Here is a 17,678-nt window from a genome sequence, read left to right as displayed (position 1 = left end):
CTTAATGCAGAAACTGCATTACCCATGAAGCCGGACTACAGGAACCCAGCCCTTCCACGACACTTCACTTCATATGAAGCCTTTACATTGTGGCTCGGACGACTTCCATGTCAGAAAAACCTGACAAACTGTATTTAAACCATCGAAAAATGGCATAAAGGTTTTCACGGCGGCAGCTATCAGCTCTGCCCGTTCAGTGTTCGAGCAAAAGGAACTCGCTTCCAGAAACATTACTTCAGATCCTCGACCTTTCTGTGGGACAGAAGACGAAAAGGTCACGATAGAGTGCTACTCTGGAAAATAAATAGAGACAGAATAAATATTTTGTGATGCGGGTCTGATCTGGAGGCCGTGGCGTCTCTACAGTCACGTCAGAGCGCTCGTTCACATCACGCTGCTCCTTAATCACAGGCTTGACTTGCAGGTTTAGAGTTTCTCTCTGCAGCACAAACTCTTGTTACAGCCCCCCCCCCCCCCCCCCACTAACTCATGCTATGGACCCTTCTTACTGAAATCTTATCCACAAAGAGCTTCTGTGTCTGCGAGAGGGTTGATGGTTAAGAAATCAGGAACATTTGAGAAAAAAAGACAAAAAACAATGAAGCAGAACTTTGTGGGTGATGAGCGAGCGGAGCTGCAGCGTCCACACACACATAGTTTACGTGTGTGTGCGCCTGCGGGCCTCCTCTGCCTGTTGAGTTTGGTGTGTTCTGTCTGAGTGCAGCCTCTGAATCGGGCCGAGCTAAACCTATATGGCTTTTAACATACCTCTGGTCACATGCCTCATGCCCTCTCAAACCCTCCCACCACCCGCTCTGTCCCAGCTCTGCTTTCCTAATCCTATAAACATTTTCTATGCGCATTCCTTCTCCCCTCCGCCCCACATCCTCTTCTTTCTTCCTCACATTCAGAAACATTCAAAGCCACCCTGCGATCGTCAGTCTTTGGCCTCGAACGTGCCGTCAGACGTCCCACTCTTCTTCTCTCCTTTTCCTCTCAGCTGCCTACACGTCCTGTCGCTCTTTCTAGCAACACCCTACATGCAAACCACCGTTAGCAGATTCTTCTACGTCTAACTGTCAGATCCACACACGCGTTCAGAGCTGGTCACAGGGCTGCAGCGGCTCGAGGGGGCACCGGGACCAAACACACCACTCAACAGGTAAAAGGGGGCCCCGGGGGCTCGACTTGGTACACACAGGAGCTCAAACTGTAGCTCTGATGCTAACTGATCCGTGAGTCCGTGGTCCTCTACAGAGAGCAACCCCCCCATCTTCTCCCACTCTACACCAGCGCAGGCCTGGGCTGGTCTCAGAAACATCTGGAACTGTTCTCTGTGGCATCTTTGTGGGGAGCATGGAGGCGTTCCAGCTCCCACTGACTGAAAAGGGGGGGGGGGTTACAGAAACTGCAGTAATGCTCCTCTGGAAAGAGAGAAGAAGAAGAAGAAGAATAGGAAGTCCATCCATAGTCTTTTCGCCTGGTGCCACGTGGTCTGTGGGAGTTAAATTAGGGAAGTTCACAACACAACATGCTCCTTCATGCCTGGGGGGGGGGGGCTATACAGTGAGGCCCAGTGCATCTCCCCATTTTGTATTTTTCAAATGAGGTAGGACAAGGTTCAGTCACTTGTTCAACCTTCCACAGGTTCAGTTTGCTGGAACAACATCCGAGGGGGGGGGGGGGGGGGGGGGCAGGTGGGGGCTCGAGCAACACAATGGCTGGAGCTGAGAGCAGAGGGGGGGGGGATGGAGGGCAGAGAGGAGAGGTCCAAATATAAAACCAGGCCTTCCTGTGGTTCACTTCTCCAGCAGCTGCTTCCTCTGCTGCTCCCACAGGGCCTCCAGGTGGTCCGCCCTCTTCAGGGCAGCCTATCAGAGGAGAGAGTGATGTTTACACACGCTGTCAGTCATTTCTCCTGGACTAATCCCGCTCTGACAGAAAGACGCAGCCTGTGCTTCGCCTGGTCTCTCACCTCGTGCTGCTTCCGGAGACTATTGACAGTTTCCTCCTTCTTCAAGATGGCCGACTTCACTCTGGGAAATCACACAAAGGAGGACGGTAACAAAAGACAGAAAAACAACGAGAGGTTTTGATTGCAGTTTTCACTTCCCATGTGAAAACAATGCTCCGCTCAAAACAAGAACTAGAAAAAGGGAACAACCACATCTTTGGCTCTTTGTTGGAGAGCTGAGGTAACAAAAGAAAAACTTTTAATCCACATACAACAACTACGTGGGCAGAAATAACACTGATACTGCTTTATTTTGAAAACTGAGCAGATTCTGTGAGCACTTCCTGTGTCCGACCTGCTCTGCTGCTTCTGAAACGTGCTGCGGTGCTTCTGCTGGAATCGGAAACATCAGCTGGAATCGCTGCGATCAGCCCAGACGGCCGCGTCGCAGCTGGAATGGGACGCGGCCGCGCCCGGCGGCATTTCCGGCTAACACCAAACTTCAATGCTTCAGTGTAGAGTGATGTTTCAGACAACAGTGCTCTTCCAACTGTGTGTCGACCGTTCGTGTTTGTCCCTTTCCTGCTTCACCATGACAGCGCCCCCTCCATGAAGAAACGCTTCTCCCAGTTTGGTGGACTGGCCCTGACCTCAAACTCATCCAACACCTTTGGGATGAACTGGAATGCTGAGTCATCAACGCTCCTGCGGCTGAACGGGAGCGAATCCCAAAATGTGGTGGAAAGACTTCACAGACGGTTGGAGTCTTTCCACTGAAGCGTATTAATACCAAAGGTTCTGGAACGAGGCGCTGAACGTCACATATGGTGTAACGTTCAGGCGTCTGAACACCTTTAGTGTAGGTGTCACAGAAACAACGTAGCACGTGGGAGTCCACGCTGACATTAATCAGGTCATCTTCAGAATGGCTCCTGACTCAGATGTCTCTTCTATTAGACAGTGGCAGACACCCAGTGGAGAGCTCAAGTTTCCACCTTTTATTAATTTTGCACTGCAGATTGAACATGTGTGCCAGCATTCCTTTGACACCTCGACCAGGACGTGAGGAGTCTGCCTCTGACCTGGATCCTGAGGCGTCTGTGCTTCGGCACACAGAGGGTCTTTCATCGTCTGCTGACGCTGAGCTACAGATAGTTTTGGCCTTGGAACTTCCAAACAAGCCAACTGGTGAGCTCAGTTCATCGGATTGTATTTCACACAGAGGAACTCAAAGACTGTCCTCTGAGCCTGGTGCGTCTGCGACTGTGCTTCACCCGTTAGTGTGGAGATGAGTGTGTCATATCTCCAACTACGTCTCATTTCTACTTCTATCAGTGTCTTTTACAGCACAGTGGTTTCACTAAACCTCTGAAATTAGACCCGTGTGTGACAAAGCTGAGGCATTATGGTGTCATTACTTACCGCTGGTGAACTTCAGCCAGCTCCTCTTCCTTCTCCCTGGTGACCCTCTCCACCTCCAGCCGTAGCCTCGCCCGAACTTCTGACACCTCCACCTTCAACCTGCGGTTCTCCTCCTCCGTCATCACCAGCCGGTCGGCAAACTCCTGCCTTATCACCTCCCCCAGGCTGCGGCGCTCGTCCACCAGCTTGTCCCTGGTCTGAGCAGAGTTCAGGTGGACGTTTGAGTGGAATCTGTTTTTGTGTTGCGACAGAGTGGTAAGACGTAGAGTTTGAGGCCTTCTTTTTCTAACTGACTGAATCACCTGTGTGATGTCTTCGGTCTCCTGGTCCTTCTGTCTGAGCACGGCCTGGAGTCTCATCAGCTCTCCCTCCATCTCCAGCTGCTGCTTCCTCAGCTCCTGCTGTTTCTCCACGGCCGCCCTCTCAGAGCGCTCCAGCTCCCTCAGCTCAGCCTCGTACTTTTCCCGCACGCGCTTCACCCTGACAACAGAGTGACGGTGGATGATTCAGACTCTTAGAACATTTGGTGAAGCTGCAGTTTAGAAATCGTGCAACATCAAGGATTTGAACGCACACACACACACACACACACACACACACACACACACACACACACGCACACACACACACACACACACACCTGCTGTCAGCTGCCCTCTCACACTCCTCTTTGTCCTTGCTGGTCTCCTCCTCCAGCGTCCAGATGGCGAGCTCGATCTCCTTGTCGCGTTCCCGCCGCAGACCCTCTTTGAGCTCGCGCTCGCGGCTCAGCAGCCACACTTCCTGTGGACACACAGACACACACGCTGTCTGTCCTGGCTGCTTTCTCACCTCATGCAGACGCACTCCTTCTTGGTTGCGTGTCTACAGTACTCTCTAGCTCTGCTCTTCCTCATCATGTGTGATCTACACCCTGAGTGATTCATCCAAATCAAACTCAAGCTGAGGGTTGGAAAGCACAAATCCTCCTCACTTTGTTGGACCTTAGCTGGAGACGTGCCACCTGCCTGCGTGACTACCTGCCCTGTAAAAAGACCTTTTTTAAGCTTTTCTGTTCTTTTCACACTCAGTTACCTTCCCCCTCTTGTATTGACACAGCTGCTCTCGACACACCTGTAGTCTTATATTTGCACTGCAGTAAGAATGAATACATACTATCAGCAGGGTGTTGTGAGGTTTGCTGCACTTCACTGTGAACAATAGAAGGAGTAGTTTCGAGCAGATACGGGACAAAAGAAGAAGAAAGCGGCTGCACAGGTTCATAACAGAGTGTCAACAAACCTCCTTCTTCTTGTAGTTTTCTTCCCAGGTCTGCTTCTCCATATCCAAACGCTCCTGTAATGCCTTCATCTCCACCTAGTTACACAAACAACACTCCCAGTTAGCACGTTGTTGTTCTAACTGCTTTAGACTTCTGCAGGATGCTGACAGAAGTGCAGACTTCTGTCAAACACAGTAAGTTTGACGGCTGAACTTCATGATCCTGACGTTATTCTGCACGGCTTCCGCTCATCACCTGGTGTCTCCTCTCCTGCTCCTCTCTGGTCTTGTCCAGCTCGTCTCTGAGGGCTCGTCCAGCCAGAGAGCTGTTCTCCTCCAGCTGCCTCCGCAGGTCCTCCAACTCAGCGCGCTGCCTGTCAGACAAACACAAAGAAGAGCCTTGAAAATCACAAGCTCAATAATATTCCTACAAAATGTCAAAGAGTCAAGTCACCACAGATGTTTCAGGCAACAACACATCTGCCAACAGTGCTGTTACAGGCACAGGATACGTTCTCCATTTACGTCTTACTCTGCAGACAGGAAGGGGCGGTCAGCATCATCAATGTGGGAAGAAACTTCACGTTAAAAAAAGTCAATATCAGGGTTTAACCAGGCCTGTAAATGTTTGGTACTTTTAACGGCATTTGACAGATCTGATTTCAGTCCTCTATCTTCTAACGGTCTCTTGTTTGACAGCCAAGCAGCTGCAGCAGCATTTTTTTAAGGAAAAGAACTCTATAAGGACAGCATCTGTTTGACGATCCTGGTGGGACTGTGGGGGACACGGACTCTCAAACACAAACAATCTCGCAAGTGGTAATAAACACATTCTCTGCAGGAGCAGGACGGTGGGGACGACAGGAACAGTTCGTCCACTCTGCAACAAACATCTGTAAACCGGACGCTGTGCCAGAGGCCGCTCCTCAGCAGAGTCCCAGCATTACTCAACCAGCCTGGACTCTACAGAGGACCCTGGAGACGACCCTTATTCTGCAGACGAGTAGAGAAGTTTCAGGGGAACGTCTCCTGCACAACTAACAGCTTCATGTCCTGGTTTATGTCCTCAGATTTTCACTGTGGAAACGCAGTGACAGGTGACCTTTGACCTTACCTTGCCGCCAGCTGAGCCAGCCGCTCTTTTTCGTCAGCCACCTCCTTGTAGAGACGCCTTCTCTGCTGCTGCAGGGACAGCTCCTCCTCCTGAAGCTGCTTCTCAAATCTGACACACACGTACACAAAGACGCACACAACTGAATCTGACTGCACACAGCTGCTAAAATCAGCAGGAACAACGTCTCATTGTTACACTGACAGAGCACACAAGCATGTGACTAATCAATGAAACTCCGGCCAGCAGCCTTTAATGTGACTGGCTCATGAACTGTGCCAGGGTGAGTGATGTGACATGCATACCTCTGTTTGCCTAGCTCCCTCTCTCTCTGACACTGCTCCTCCTTCTCCCTCTCCAGCTGCTGGCGGAGCTCCTCACACTGGTGGACGTAGCGCTGCGCCGCCCGCTCGTCCGCCTGCTGCAGCTCCGCCTCGTGGAGCGTCCGCAGCTTCTTCAGCTCCTGTTTGTGCTTAGAGATCAGCTTCTGGATCTCTGGCTCCAGCCCTGAGGGGGGAGGACAAGCCGTTGATGTTCTGTGGCCAGTCGGGTCTGCAGAATCACTACAGCTCAAATTTGCTGGTGAAAAATGGGATGATTCCAGCTTTTTTACATGATAATTCAGGATGAGTCAAATGACTGTGAGGCAGGTTTATTTTAGGCCTAAATGTCAGTGAAAACAGAGGCAAACACACCAAAACCACCACTGAGTGAAGAAATACAAACACTTGTGGGTCCTGAAGCCCTGTGGCTGTACAAACACCTCATCAGCACTGGCTGACAACTGACTGGGACTTTTCATGGGATCAGCTCATCACAGGCAGGAAACAGAAGAACAACACAGCAAGTTTCTGGAAACAGAACTGTACGTCTCTGTCCGTGCTGTGGTTAACAGGCCCGAAAATGCAAAAACTAGCAGCTACATACAGTATAAGTCTTGACTTTAACAGACTTGCTTTGTGTTCACATACAGTAAAGAACACTTTCATACACATACTAGACAAACTGCAGCATGTTAAACTCCCAGCTGCTGGAGGGTCAGAGGCCTTACAGAGCCCACATGGGAAGAAGCTGAAGTCATGTCAGCTGAAACATCCAAAGACGTGTTCGATCAGTGACCAAAGGCCACATCTTTTCTACCTTTGCAGAGTCTGTGTCCTCTAAGACGGAGAAAACTGAACAGTTCTAAAAAAAAAAAAAACTGTCGGTCATTCCACACATTCTTCTTCCCTGTCAAAACACGGTGCCTACATTACCCACAATGCACATCTGACAGTCCAGTCAGCGATCCAGGTGCGTTATGCTGGTGTCATGAGGAGTGGGCTGCGGAGGTCTGGTAAACTCACTTCCTTCTAACTCCACCCTCAGATTTTTTTTGCTTTTGCTTTGTTCACACACGTACTTTACTGTGTGTGAACAGGAGAGGACGCTAAAACAGTCCTTTAACGGCATCTCTTCTAAAAACAAAATCGTGACACGTGGGACAGCCAAGGCCTCACTGGACTGAGTCTGGTATCAAAGCAGATCAGGGCTGAGATCCTTTCACACGTTGTCCCTTTATGTATAAACAACAGTAGGACATCAGGAAGAAGGCGCCATCATGCTACATCACTGCTAAAGGATGCATGACACCTGCACAGTCGAGGACTGTGTGTACTCCCAGGCAAGGCAGAATTACTCAGGATTACACACATTTGCTTCTTTGTGCCCAGGTCTTAACAGAGCTTTGCTAAAGATGTCTTAATCTCAGGTTTCCGCTCTGAGCTGAGGCTCTGTTTACGCTACCTTTGACTGTGATCTCTTTAATCTTCTTGGTTTTCTCGTCAATCCATTTCTCCCGGCGGATCTTCTCCGTGGCGCTCATTAGCTCTTTTAACTTCTTGATTTCCTGCAGAGGGAGGGGGTGGAGGAGGGTCAATTATGGTGGCACAGTGAAGTGACGGTGGCCCCTCAGACAACAGCAGCGAGCTATCTGTCGCACTCAAAGCAAGGAAGATACTTAATCAGTCTCAGGTTCAGTTTTGGTGGTGACAACAAAGACAAATTCAGGAGGAGAGTAACGCGAGTTACAAGATCAAATGCTAAACTGAAAGACAGCACACAGGTAAGAAGAGGAAGAGGAGGGTTCAGTCCGGGCAAGACAGTTATCCTAATAACACAAAGCAACGTAAACTTTAGGTCTAAATCTGGAGATAAATGAGAAAAGACTGAGGAGACTCACATGCAGACAGACTGGCCAACAGACGTGGAGAAGGACAGACAAATGAAAGGAAAAGGAACGGCAGAATGAGAGAGATGACTGTGACCAGCATGGACAGATTACAGGAGAAAAAAGTTACCTCACACAAGGGACCCAGAATTTGCCACACCTAAAAGCCAGAGAAAACAGATATACAGACAAGGACGGAGAACGACAGCGAAGAAGAAGAAGAGAGGGAAAAACAGAGAGAAGACAGTTAAAAGCAGCGCTGCAAGGAAGCAAGTTCCACACGACGATCACGCACGACGCGAGCAGAAGCAGACAAGCAGAAGTTATTTGCAGTGCACGAGCCGAATCCTTAAATCCTCACAGAAACAGTCAATTATTACTGTGGCTCACGTTCTTCAGCTGGAGGAAAAATCTCGGCCATCTCACCATTTCATGCTGCTCCTGCATCTGTGCGATCTTCTTGGTGTACTTTTGGTCCACCTGCTTCAGCTCTCCCACCACCCCTTCGCAGCGCTCACTCAAAGCCTTTTTATCGTTGATCAGCTGCAGAAACACGGAACATATTTCAGACGTCGAGGGACACGTGTGACAAAGGTTGGATGCTGCTGGGATTAGACTGTACCTGATCAATGAATGTGAGGTGCCTCTGGATGGTGGACTCATATTGTTCCTTCTGGAGCTGGAAGTTCCTGATCAGCTCCTTCTCGGTCTCCTTCACATGTCTCACCGTCAGCTCCCTCTGCTGGGCCTGAAGGACGGGGAGGAGACAGAGACAGTAAACATACCTGAGGACTGTCATCTGCAGCAGCTGACAGTACTGGAACATGTGTGCGCTCCCTCACCAGCGCCGTCTGCAGCATGTTGACGGTGCGTTTCTTCTCCTCCAGCTCCAGCTTGATTCTCATCATGGAGCCCGTGACCTCGGCGGCGGTGGCAGACGCCTGCTCGACGCCGACCAGCTCCTCCTCTGACAGCACAGCCTGAACCACACAGGAACCGGTCGACAATGAGTCAGCATACGTCAACCTTTTTGTTACTAATGAGGAAACCTAACAGCAAGAGGATTAATAATGAATGAATAATCTCACCACTGACAGATTTGGGTTTGGGTTGAAAACATCTAACATCTAATACAGAGACAACGGTTGTTGGAATGAGACCTAAACTGGTCCTAAAAACAGACAAAGGAGCAAACATCTGTGTCAGTTTTGGAAAATGTGCTCTGGACGCTGACCTCTCTGTGTGACCCTGAAGTAACCGATCGTGGTCTCTCTTGTTCAGACTTCTCCATCTCATCCAGGAAGCTCATGATGCTCTGCAGCTTGGCCTCAGAGAGCAGGGCGCCCCCGTCTGGCAGGGCGGGGTGGTGGCTCAGCTGGCCGTGACGCTCCAGGTTGTCGGTGGTCAGAGAGTTGGAGTCTCCGTCCTTCATTGAGAGACACGGTGGAGACGCAGATTACAGTCAGGGCTTAATTTGATTAACATGTTTTTTTCTGGACAAAGAAAAAAAAAGTTCCCTGTGGCTGAAGACGAGCACAACAGAAGTCGGACATGAATACTGCAGGTGATGAGAGTTGCACTGAGGCCGTCTCACCTCATCGATCCAGGCATATTTCTCTTTGCGGTAGCACTTTGGCTCTGACAGACTCTCTGGTTCCTCCTCTAACAGCTTCAGGGTGTCCAGCAGCTCGTTGAGGGTGGTTTTGGACTGAGCCCTGCTGGACAAAGCTCCCTGCCGCTGGTCCTCCACACTCACCGACCGCTGCAGGATCTCCTGGAGCATGGGGAAAACAAACGTGCGCGTGCTTTAGCGTTTTACGCTGATCACTCATCAGAAACGCTGAAGTGCAGTTGAAGGTTTTCCATTATTTACCTGGGAAGACTGGGAACCTCTGCAATTGGACAAAGCTGGGGAAACAGCTCTGAAGCTGGAGAGGTCACCCAACTCAGCCACAATATTCAAATTGGAGTCTGTGGAAACATTTAAGCAGCACAGTTATGACAGACTGCTCACACTCACACGTGCTCTTGGCGTTCAGTGAGGCTCACACTGCACAGCAAGAAGAAGCTTCCTGACATACAAACCTGTGTTTTTAGCTTTCACATTTGTGGGTGACACGGGGCTGTTGTTGCTCGGCGAGGCTGTGCTCTTGTTGACTGGAGAAATCTTGGGCGGTTTCTTGCGTCCTACCCCGGCAGTCGGTCTCATGTTGTCCTGCTCCAGCCCGGCGACATGCTGAGCCTCTGAACCCCGCTGGGATCTTTTCTGCTGTAGCTCCTGTGCCACACCACCAGATGGAGACATTACACAACCAAGAGGACCCAACAAGCGCTGTGAGAGGACGACCACTTGAAAAACATTTCGTTTTACCCTGAATTAGGGTTTACAACAGCGTACGTACATCAGAGGTGTTCACCTGGGCGGCAGCGAGGCGGGCCAGGCGAGCTTTCTCTTTGCGAATTAACTTCCTGTCGTTCTCCTGATGCTGCTGCTCCAGGCAAATGTCTACCTCCGCTCTGTCCTCCTGATCCTACGGGCCAAAAACAGACAGGATTTGTTAAACATCCGGAGAAAGAGACAGAGAGAGAATAAAGGAGTGGAGAGCTAAGCTGTGAAGCTGCAGAGTTACTTACCTGGGAACACTGAGAGCATCTGTTATTGGACAACGCCGGGGAAATGGCTCGGAAGCTCAGCTCACCGAAGTCAGCCACAACATTCAAATTGGAATCTGGGGAAACCAATAACTAATCAATACATTTAAAACAATACAATCCTATTATCCATTATGCATGTATGAACCACCACAGCACAAACCAACCATAAGATACCACAACAAGAATACCACAAGCACAGCAGACTTTCTGTGCAGTGTGTGTTTTTATGTGCGCTGGAAGTAATTTCTCTACAGTTTGATTCTCAGACTCTTCGATGTCCAGAGACCATTAAAAAAAAATCACCTCCCAGAATTTTCTTCATTTTCCCTGAAAAGGAAATCCGTTCATACGACCCATCTTATAAGAGGGACGATACCAGATGAATGATGATATACCTCAGGTTAAAGATTTCAAAGAAGGGGACAGAACACACCTGTGTTCTTGGCTTTGACGTCGGTGGGTGACATCGGGCTGTTGTTGCACGGCGAGGCTGGACTTCTGTTGGTGGGAGAGATCTTGGGCGGCTTCTTGCGTGCAGCCACGCTGGTCTGCCTCAGGCTGTCCAGCTCCACCTCAGCTGCATGCTGCACCTCTGCACCGTGCTGCGCTCTTTTCTGCTGCAGCTCCTGCAATCCAACACCAGGGGGAGACAATGTTTATGTAATGTAAGAGCTCACACTGTAGGGAAGGATTCCCCACAAAGAGGCCTGATTGAAGGAAGTGGTGATGGTCATAAGGTGTACTTCATAGTTTCTAGTTCTGGTACAGATGGTAATGCTTGTCCAACATGTTACTTTTTCTTTTTGTTTAAAGAAAGCCAACATGTTGAGGACATGATTTCAAACATGTACTAAGAAAGATGTGTCTAAAAAAAGATGCTTCTGAGTTGCATTATGGGAAGCGTAGGACCCAGTGTTTTTGGCACTTGACACATGTTAATGATGAAAAGTCAGACTCTCAGGCTCAGTCTCAGGCTCTGCTGTGTCAGTTTTGACCATTCTTTTTAAAACATGTCTCTTCATTGAGGGGAAATACTGGAACCGCTGGAGTAAATCAGAGGTGGGCACCTGGATGGCAGCGAGGCGAGCCAGACGAGCTTTCTCTTCACGGATCCGTTTTCTGTCTTCGTCCTTTTTCTGCTGCTGCTCCAGGCGACTGTCCTCCTCTGTTCTCTCCTCCCACTCCTGAAAGGGAGAGACACAGATAGTGTTACTGCAGCAGCCAGTGAAAGAGAGCAATGAAACCAGTTAAGGCCATGAGGAATAAAGGGTTAGGGAGTCAGGCAGCATGGGGACAGACGGATACCTTTCTTTTACTGGAGAGGATGCGTCTGAGCGCCGCCTGGTCAGCCTGTTTTCTCTTGGCATGGCGTCTGTACCAGCGCTGGATGGTGAGTGCTGCCTGGTTCACCTGCTGAATAAACCTTCCGATACACAAAAGAAGTGCACTGAGTCACAGAACAACTGACAGAGTAAACACACAGTAGAAACCCTGTGGAAGCAGCCCCTGAAGCCGTTCAGTGGTCTGACCTCTCAGCCTCCTCCTCGGTGACCTCCCTCCTCCGAGGCAGGACGGGGCTGCTGCGCTGGGCCGACACTGGAGATCTGTTGTTTGAGCTGGAGGAAACTGAGGAGAAATTCTTCTGGGACTTTGTCAGGGAGCCATTCTCAAGCGATCCCTCGTCGTTTGCTGTGGCCTTCAGGATGTTGCTGAGAGACAGATATGGTTGAGGACATCCTTAAACACTGGACTTCAACTGACAAATGTCTACATGAAGATGGTGACAGCTGATTTCTTAAACTCATCTTCAGTACAACTTTGTCTATTTTGCTGAAAATTCAGGACGTTAAATAAAATTTGGAGCACTTTGAGCACCAACAACACTGAGATATGTCCCAGTACAAACTCATCACAATGACGTGTACCTCTGGAACTGATCAGGTAAACACTGAATATGACCTTCAAACACATGATTTTGATTATTTTGGTGGCAGCCAGCTCTAACTGGTGGAAATGGAGCATTTCTTTTCTTTAGGGTCGATGTCAGCTTTATTCGCTGAATCAACCAAACCAACGCCATCCAAGTCATTCTGCTGATTTCAGGACATACTTAAACGACGGCTTCTGGTTGGAGCTCTTTGGCGTGAGAGGTTTCTCGGAATAGTTGTTGTGTAAGATGGTGGTGACGGAGTTCCCCACAGCTCCCTTGTTGCTCCTGGGAAAAAGAAAAAAGCACGGTGACATTTCTCACTTACAGACTATCACGTGATGGCAGGTGTGTTTAGAATGCACTGCCACCTTTTTTACAGTAACTGACACTGCTCACAAACTCTGCCCACACAGTTTTTTGTTTTTTTTTTGACAATTTTCTTTACAGAAAAAGTCTCGGTGTGTGGGTGGAATTCCTGAAGGCAGTATCAGCTGCCATGATCAACAGGTATGAAACACGAGAAGCAGGTAGAAGCACAGAATGCTGCAGTGCAAGTCGTCAGCGGGCTGATGCGAGGCCTGTCCCTGCTCTGTGTCAGAGACGCTGCCCACCTGTTGTTGGCAGTGAAAGTGGCAGCCAGAGCGATGCCAGGCTCTCTTTTCTTCAGGCTGGTGGGAGAGTCCACACTGCCAGTGCTGCGTGAGCTCGAGTGCAGGGGGAAGGCTCTGGGCTGATCGTCCTTAAAGATGGGAGAATACACGTGTTTCAGCCTGAACTGCTGTAAAAGCTGACATTTTTAAAACTCATATGTTTTTAATGTTTGGAAAGCAGGAAACACTTTTGCTGGGTCACCTTTTGTAAAACTGTCTCTGATACTGGCAACGCCTTTTAACTACTTAACATAAGTAAGGTAACGATGAACATATATATATATTAAATCAAGTGTGATGACAAGTGAGAAATACCAGGATGTTCCATGTGGTTCTGTCTGGCGAGGCCTTGCAGAGGCTGGCCAGCTTCTTGCGTCCATCTGAGCTGCTGTCAAACAGGGACAGGTAGTCCTCACCCTGGTCCTGACTGGGAAATGCACACAAGCCAACCACAGGTTAGATCCATTGTTTTCTGTAGAACAATACAGCACTGTACTTTCTGCCATGAGCCAAATGGCCACTGGTGTCAATGAAGGCCAAAGACTGTTACCTCAAAATCTGGGAACACAGAACCAAACCATTCGTGCTGATGGATACCCCTCGAGCCGGGTGGAGAAGCGGGCATGTTTTATGGCTTGAGTGAACGGACTCTTTAAAAGATGGACGCAGTAGCTGTGAGCCACGGAAATGACTTCAAATCTGTTCTAGTGGGGGGGGGGGCATTTTTTGCTCAATTTTCACAGAAAAAGAGCTTAGTGGTGCGCAACATACAATTAAACCACCTGACACAAGGCAGGGACCGTGAGTCATGCTTTTAGTGGCAGCTTTGTGACTAAATGTTGTAATAACAGCTGCAGAAATGCGAACTCATCCCCTTCTCCGCCCCCCCAGGACTGGAATTCAGTATGTAGCAGCTGACCGTCTGCTAGGGGGAATTCCGTTATGGATTCCATGTAAATGCGTGCATGCATATGTTGATCCCAAAGGCCTGTCATTCATCCTTCAAATAGCCTGACACACCAGCACCTCCATCATGAGGCACAGACGCAGGGTGACCTCCCGTCTGGTCTGGCCTCCACTGGTATCTGTGCTGCAGCCTGCCCATGCTGTGCAGGGAGTTTCTGTCTGGTTGAGTATATAAATGAGCATGTGTATCTTCGGGGGGGGTGAAGCCAGCTGGCCCAATGAAAAGCAATCTGACAACACTATTCAGGCAGCACATTCCTCTACTTTTTGCTTTAAAAGAGGGTGATGCATGAAGGGGCGGAAGCAGCAGAGAGGGGTGATGAGTGACCCACTGACTGCCATGAAAGACTCAGAGACTCGGAGGGGGGGTATTTAGAAAGTCTTAAAATTTAAAGCCCCTCTGCTCTGCATCCTCAGAGGCAGCGAGGGGAGGGGGTGGCGGCAGCTGCCGGACAATAGAACCAGGGCGTGCACACACACTTCTCCTTTCACTGGCTCCTGGTGGAGGGGGTAACCTGACCTCGAGGTCCTGGCCCTCCCCCTCTAACCTGGGACAAAGCAAGTCGCTGCACCCCGCGACCCTGGCAACAGCCACCCAGCTTCCCTCCACCCTTTATCATGCAGGAGCTGGCGCGTCACAGTTCCCATTGTCCAAAGTGCTGAAGCTTCAGGGCTGCCAGCTGTTGCTCACTGAAGGGAAGCACCCTGGTTTTAATAGCTAAGACTCCATGCAAGCCGGCTCAACTGCAGAGATTGTTCCTGGTTACACAAGAGCGCCTGACACACATTATCTAAAACGCAGGCATTCTTTTTTGTCATTTCCAAACACGGCCTTCATATTTCAGAAGCATGCATGTCACTATGAAGGTCATTTGATGATCTAACTGAATCTTAAGAGCAAGTTTGCCCTGAGGCTTTGCAGAGTACGTGTAACAGCACATACTGTGCTACATGCAGTTCAGTGTGTCAATGTCAGTGATAAGGAATGAGGAAAATAGACTCAGAGACCTGAGAGGGGTCTGCAGGTGTGCATGTTTGTGTGCATCTCTACCTTAAACCGATGTTGGCCTGCTGATTAACCTGCGTGGTGCTGTTGGACCTCCGAAGGTTCTTGATGGAGCGCGAGCTACCAAAGCTGGCATCGCTCTGTGGATTTAAAAGGCTCGTTACTGAATTAGAAAATCTGTCTGCAAACTTTACACACTTGGTATCATGGAGAATTCTGAAACAAGCAACCAAGCAGGAGACAGTCCTGCTTTTCTCATTCCTGCATCTTGAACAGATTATGTTATAACTCATAAATAATCTGCAGCTCTATTCTGCTGCCAGTGCGAAAGCACACATGTGGCAGTGCGCAGTTACTCACCAGGGTGTTGCGTTTTCCTCTGCTGTCACTGGCCACAGAAACCGACACAGACCGAGAGAAGTACTTCCCAGGTGATGCACTGCTGGGTCTTTTGGACATGGAAAGCTGGGCACCTGACAAGCTGAGGTCCAAGGCATCTCCTGAGACACTTGTCGGGATGGATGAGGGGCTGCGTGTTGTATGCATCCTCAGAAAACCTGGAACAAAACGGACTTGGATATGAGACACAATAGGCCCTCGTGCTGTTTGACCAGGGTTTCATTGGGCACAACCACAACAACAGAGGAAGTAACAGCCATTTTCCATTGACTGTTTTGTCTCCAAGCGTAACCAACAACAAAACCACTGACTATTCTTACTCCAGCTGAGGAAACCTGACAGAGAGAACAAGCTGAAGTCTAAACAGGCGAGTCACTAACTGTACTTCACTTCTGAGGTATTGCTCTGAGCTTTGACAGATGAAGCTTCACGTTAGCTAAACTAGCTCACTGGTAAAACCTAAATAAATAAAATGCAATGCACCTGAGAGCACGAGGCTAACGCTGCCTGACGTCCGAACAGACCACCGACACCTCTCAGTCCAGCTCTCCTCACACACAAGCTTCGCTGCTACGCTGTGGCAGGTGTATGTTAGCTCTGTTAGCTAACGTTAGCATCATCCCATCACAAAATAAAGAGTGTGGCGGGTGAAAGGCATGATGAATATTAATAGTTATTAACGTTGAACGGGAGCAAACGGCTACAAAGCGGTCGTCAGCTAATGCAAATGAAGCTACCATAATAATACTTGCTAGTTATCTTAAAATTAATAACCGTTCAGTAAGCTAACACACTAATAAGACCGTTGACTGGGACAGATTATTCCCAACTGATCCAAATCGGCATGTTTTGCAAAGTAACGTCAGTAAAACACGATAACGTTCATTTACATTGATTTGTTAAATCACCGCCTCGTCTCGGTCGTTACGCTCGGCTAATGTTAACGGTTATTTTCCAGTTATTCATCAGTTACGCTGGTTTTTAAGACGGATAAAAACGGTTGGTTTTCAGATGAAGTCTTGTCAAAGCGAGCACATCAAGCTAACAGTTAACGTCTTCAACGTCTCTCCAATGAACCCTAAAGTGCTGGTTGTTGAACAAGCAGAGCAGCGTTAACTACTCACTTCAGGAGCTGGATGGCAACATTGCTGATAATCTGTAGTACGCCTTCACGGTTGTGTTTTAATCCCCAGCACAATCCCTCGACACCCAGCGAAAGTGGTCCGTTGACTCGGGACAAATACGGAGCCAAATAACGCTTGAGATCATCGCTGTGGTAACGACACAGAGCAGGTCCGCCTCTCGGCGTCTGTGATTGGTGGAAAAAGAATAATAGCTCTCCACTCGTGTATCTCATAGGCTCAGCAGAGCTGTCAGCATTACAGTGCAACTCCCAAGAGGCGTGTCTCAAAGAAGGGTTTGGTTGAGTTTGCATGGGGAGGCGTGATGGCAGTGACATTACTTCAAGTTATCAGTGTTGTTGGGAAACAGACAGAAAACAAAGTTCCAGTTCATCCAGTTAATTTATTATGTTCCCTGACACCCAATTAACAGATTGAACTTAACAAAATAAATTAAAATAGCCCTGTTTCAAATGAATTTAGTTCACTTTAGCTCTCTTTTGAACTTTCATCATATAAAGACACATCAAAATTTAAACACTGGAAATATTTACATCACAGAAATGCATATTTAATCAGAACATGACCTATCATATGGAATGAATGAATCATAGACAGCCAATCATAATCCAGATATCCCATTAGCAAAATATCAACAACAACAAGAATGACAGAGAGAAAGATGTGGAATAATTCAGCTGTCTGTCCAGCTTATTCATCTTCTCTTATACTCTACAGCTGCCCTCCACACGTCAGCCCCCTGTCCGAGGGTGATGTCCTCTGGTAAAGACTCGAGCCCCAGCAGAGGTGGAAGGTCTTTCTGCTCCAAATGGACCTCTAAGGTGGACCTGAGGCTGGAGACAGCAGGGAAGGAGGGCATGAAGAAAACAACTGTTAGCGCTGCGTCCATTGTTTTCACCACAAGCGTTCCCATTCACTTCCCTGCCCAGCTGCTGCTTCAATAGAATGACCTGTGGCTGAGGGGATACAACTTA

General features: G+C 48.9%; 2 protein-coding genes across 7 annotated transcripts in view; both read right to left on the bottom strand.

The window, feature by feature from the left end:
- Window positions 1–1,694: 1,694 nt before the first annotated feature.
- On the bottom strand, window positions 1,695–16,804 carry cep131 (centrosomal protein 131). 5 transcript variants are annotated; one of them, XM_076759501.1, is made up of 30 exons: window positions 16,687–16,804; window positions 15,524–15,720; window positions 15,209–15,303; window positions 13,507–13,618; window positions 13,153–13,280; window positions 12,722–12,826; window positions 12,141–12,320; window positions 11,917–12,034; window positions 11,679–11,795; window positions 11,045–11,237; window positions 10,591–10,685; window positions 10,359–10,487; window positions 10,042–10,234; window positions 9,830–9,927; window positions 9,551–9,730; window positions 9,191–9,382; window positions 8,799–8,936; window positions 8,579–8,704; window positions 8,383–8,499; window positions 8,087–8,116; window positions 7,533–7,635; window positions 6,053–6,254; window positions 5,751–5,858; window positions 4,893–5,010; window positions 4,658–4,732; window positions 4,017–4,159; window positions 3,679–3,856; window positions 3,377–3,573; window positions 1,976–2,036; window positions 1,695–1,871 (listed from the first exon to the last, which is right to left on the bottom strand). In XM_076759501.1, the coding sequence occupies exons 2-30, from the start codon at window positions 15,707–15,709 to the stop codon at window positions 1,800–1,802; spliced, it is 3,789 nt and encodes a 1,262-aa protein (XP_076615616.1). In that variant the 5' UTR covers window positions 15,710–15,720; window positions 16,687–16,804; the 3' UTR covers window positions 1,695–1,799. The 5 variants fall into 5 exon arrangements, with proteins under 5 accessions (XP_076615616.1, XP_076615618.1, XP_076615617.1 ...); XM_076759503.1 differs by having other exon boundaries at window positions 10,374–10,487; window positions 16,687–16,800; XM_076759502.1 differs by lacking the exon at window positions 16,687–16,804 and adding an exon at window positions 16,453–16,538.
- A 299-nt stretch (window positions 16,805–17,103) lies between these two features.
- rnf213b (ring finger protein 213b) overlaps window positions 17,104–17,678 on the bottom strand; it is a 29,088-nt gene continuing 28,513 nt past the window's right edge. For both annotated transcript variants that reach the window (XM_076760532.1, XM_076760533.1), the window contains exon 65: window positions 17,104–17,537. In XM_076760532.1, coding sequence (XP_076616647.1) covers window positions 17,399–17,537 — 139 coding nt within the window. In that variant the 3' untranslated portion in view covers window positions 17,104–17,398. The remainder of the gene's footprint in view (window positions 17,538–17,678) is intronic.

This window comes from Chaetodon auriga, chromosome 20 (genome assembly GCF_051107435.1).
Source record: "Chaetodon auriga isolate fChaAug3 chromosome 20, fChaAug3.hap1, whole genome shotgun sequence".
In the NCBI taxonomy this organism is placed as follows: Eukaryota; Metazoa; Chordata; class Actinopteri; order Chaetodontiformes; family Chaetodontidae; genus Chaetodon; species Chaetodon auriga.
The sequence above is the reverse complement of the archived record's forward strand: the minus strand, read 5'-3'. Positions and strand labels throughout refer to the sequence as shown.

Coding starts and splice junctions, on each gene's coding strand:
- cep131 (XM_076759501.1), bottom strand. CDS start 15,709: ATGCATACAACACGCAGCCCCTCATCCATCCCGACAAGTGTCTCAGGA. Junction 9,731..9,829: donor GAGGTTCCCAGTCTTCCCAG/GTAAATAATGGA, acceptor CCCATGCTCCAG/GAGATCCTGCAGCGGTCGGT. Junction 8,937..9,190: donor CTTCAGGGTCACACAGAGAG/GTCAGCGTCCAG, acceptor TGTGTGGTTCAG/GCTGTGCTGTCAGAGGAGGA.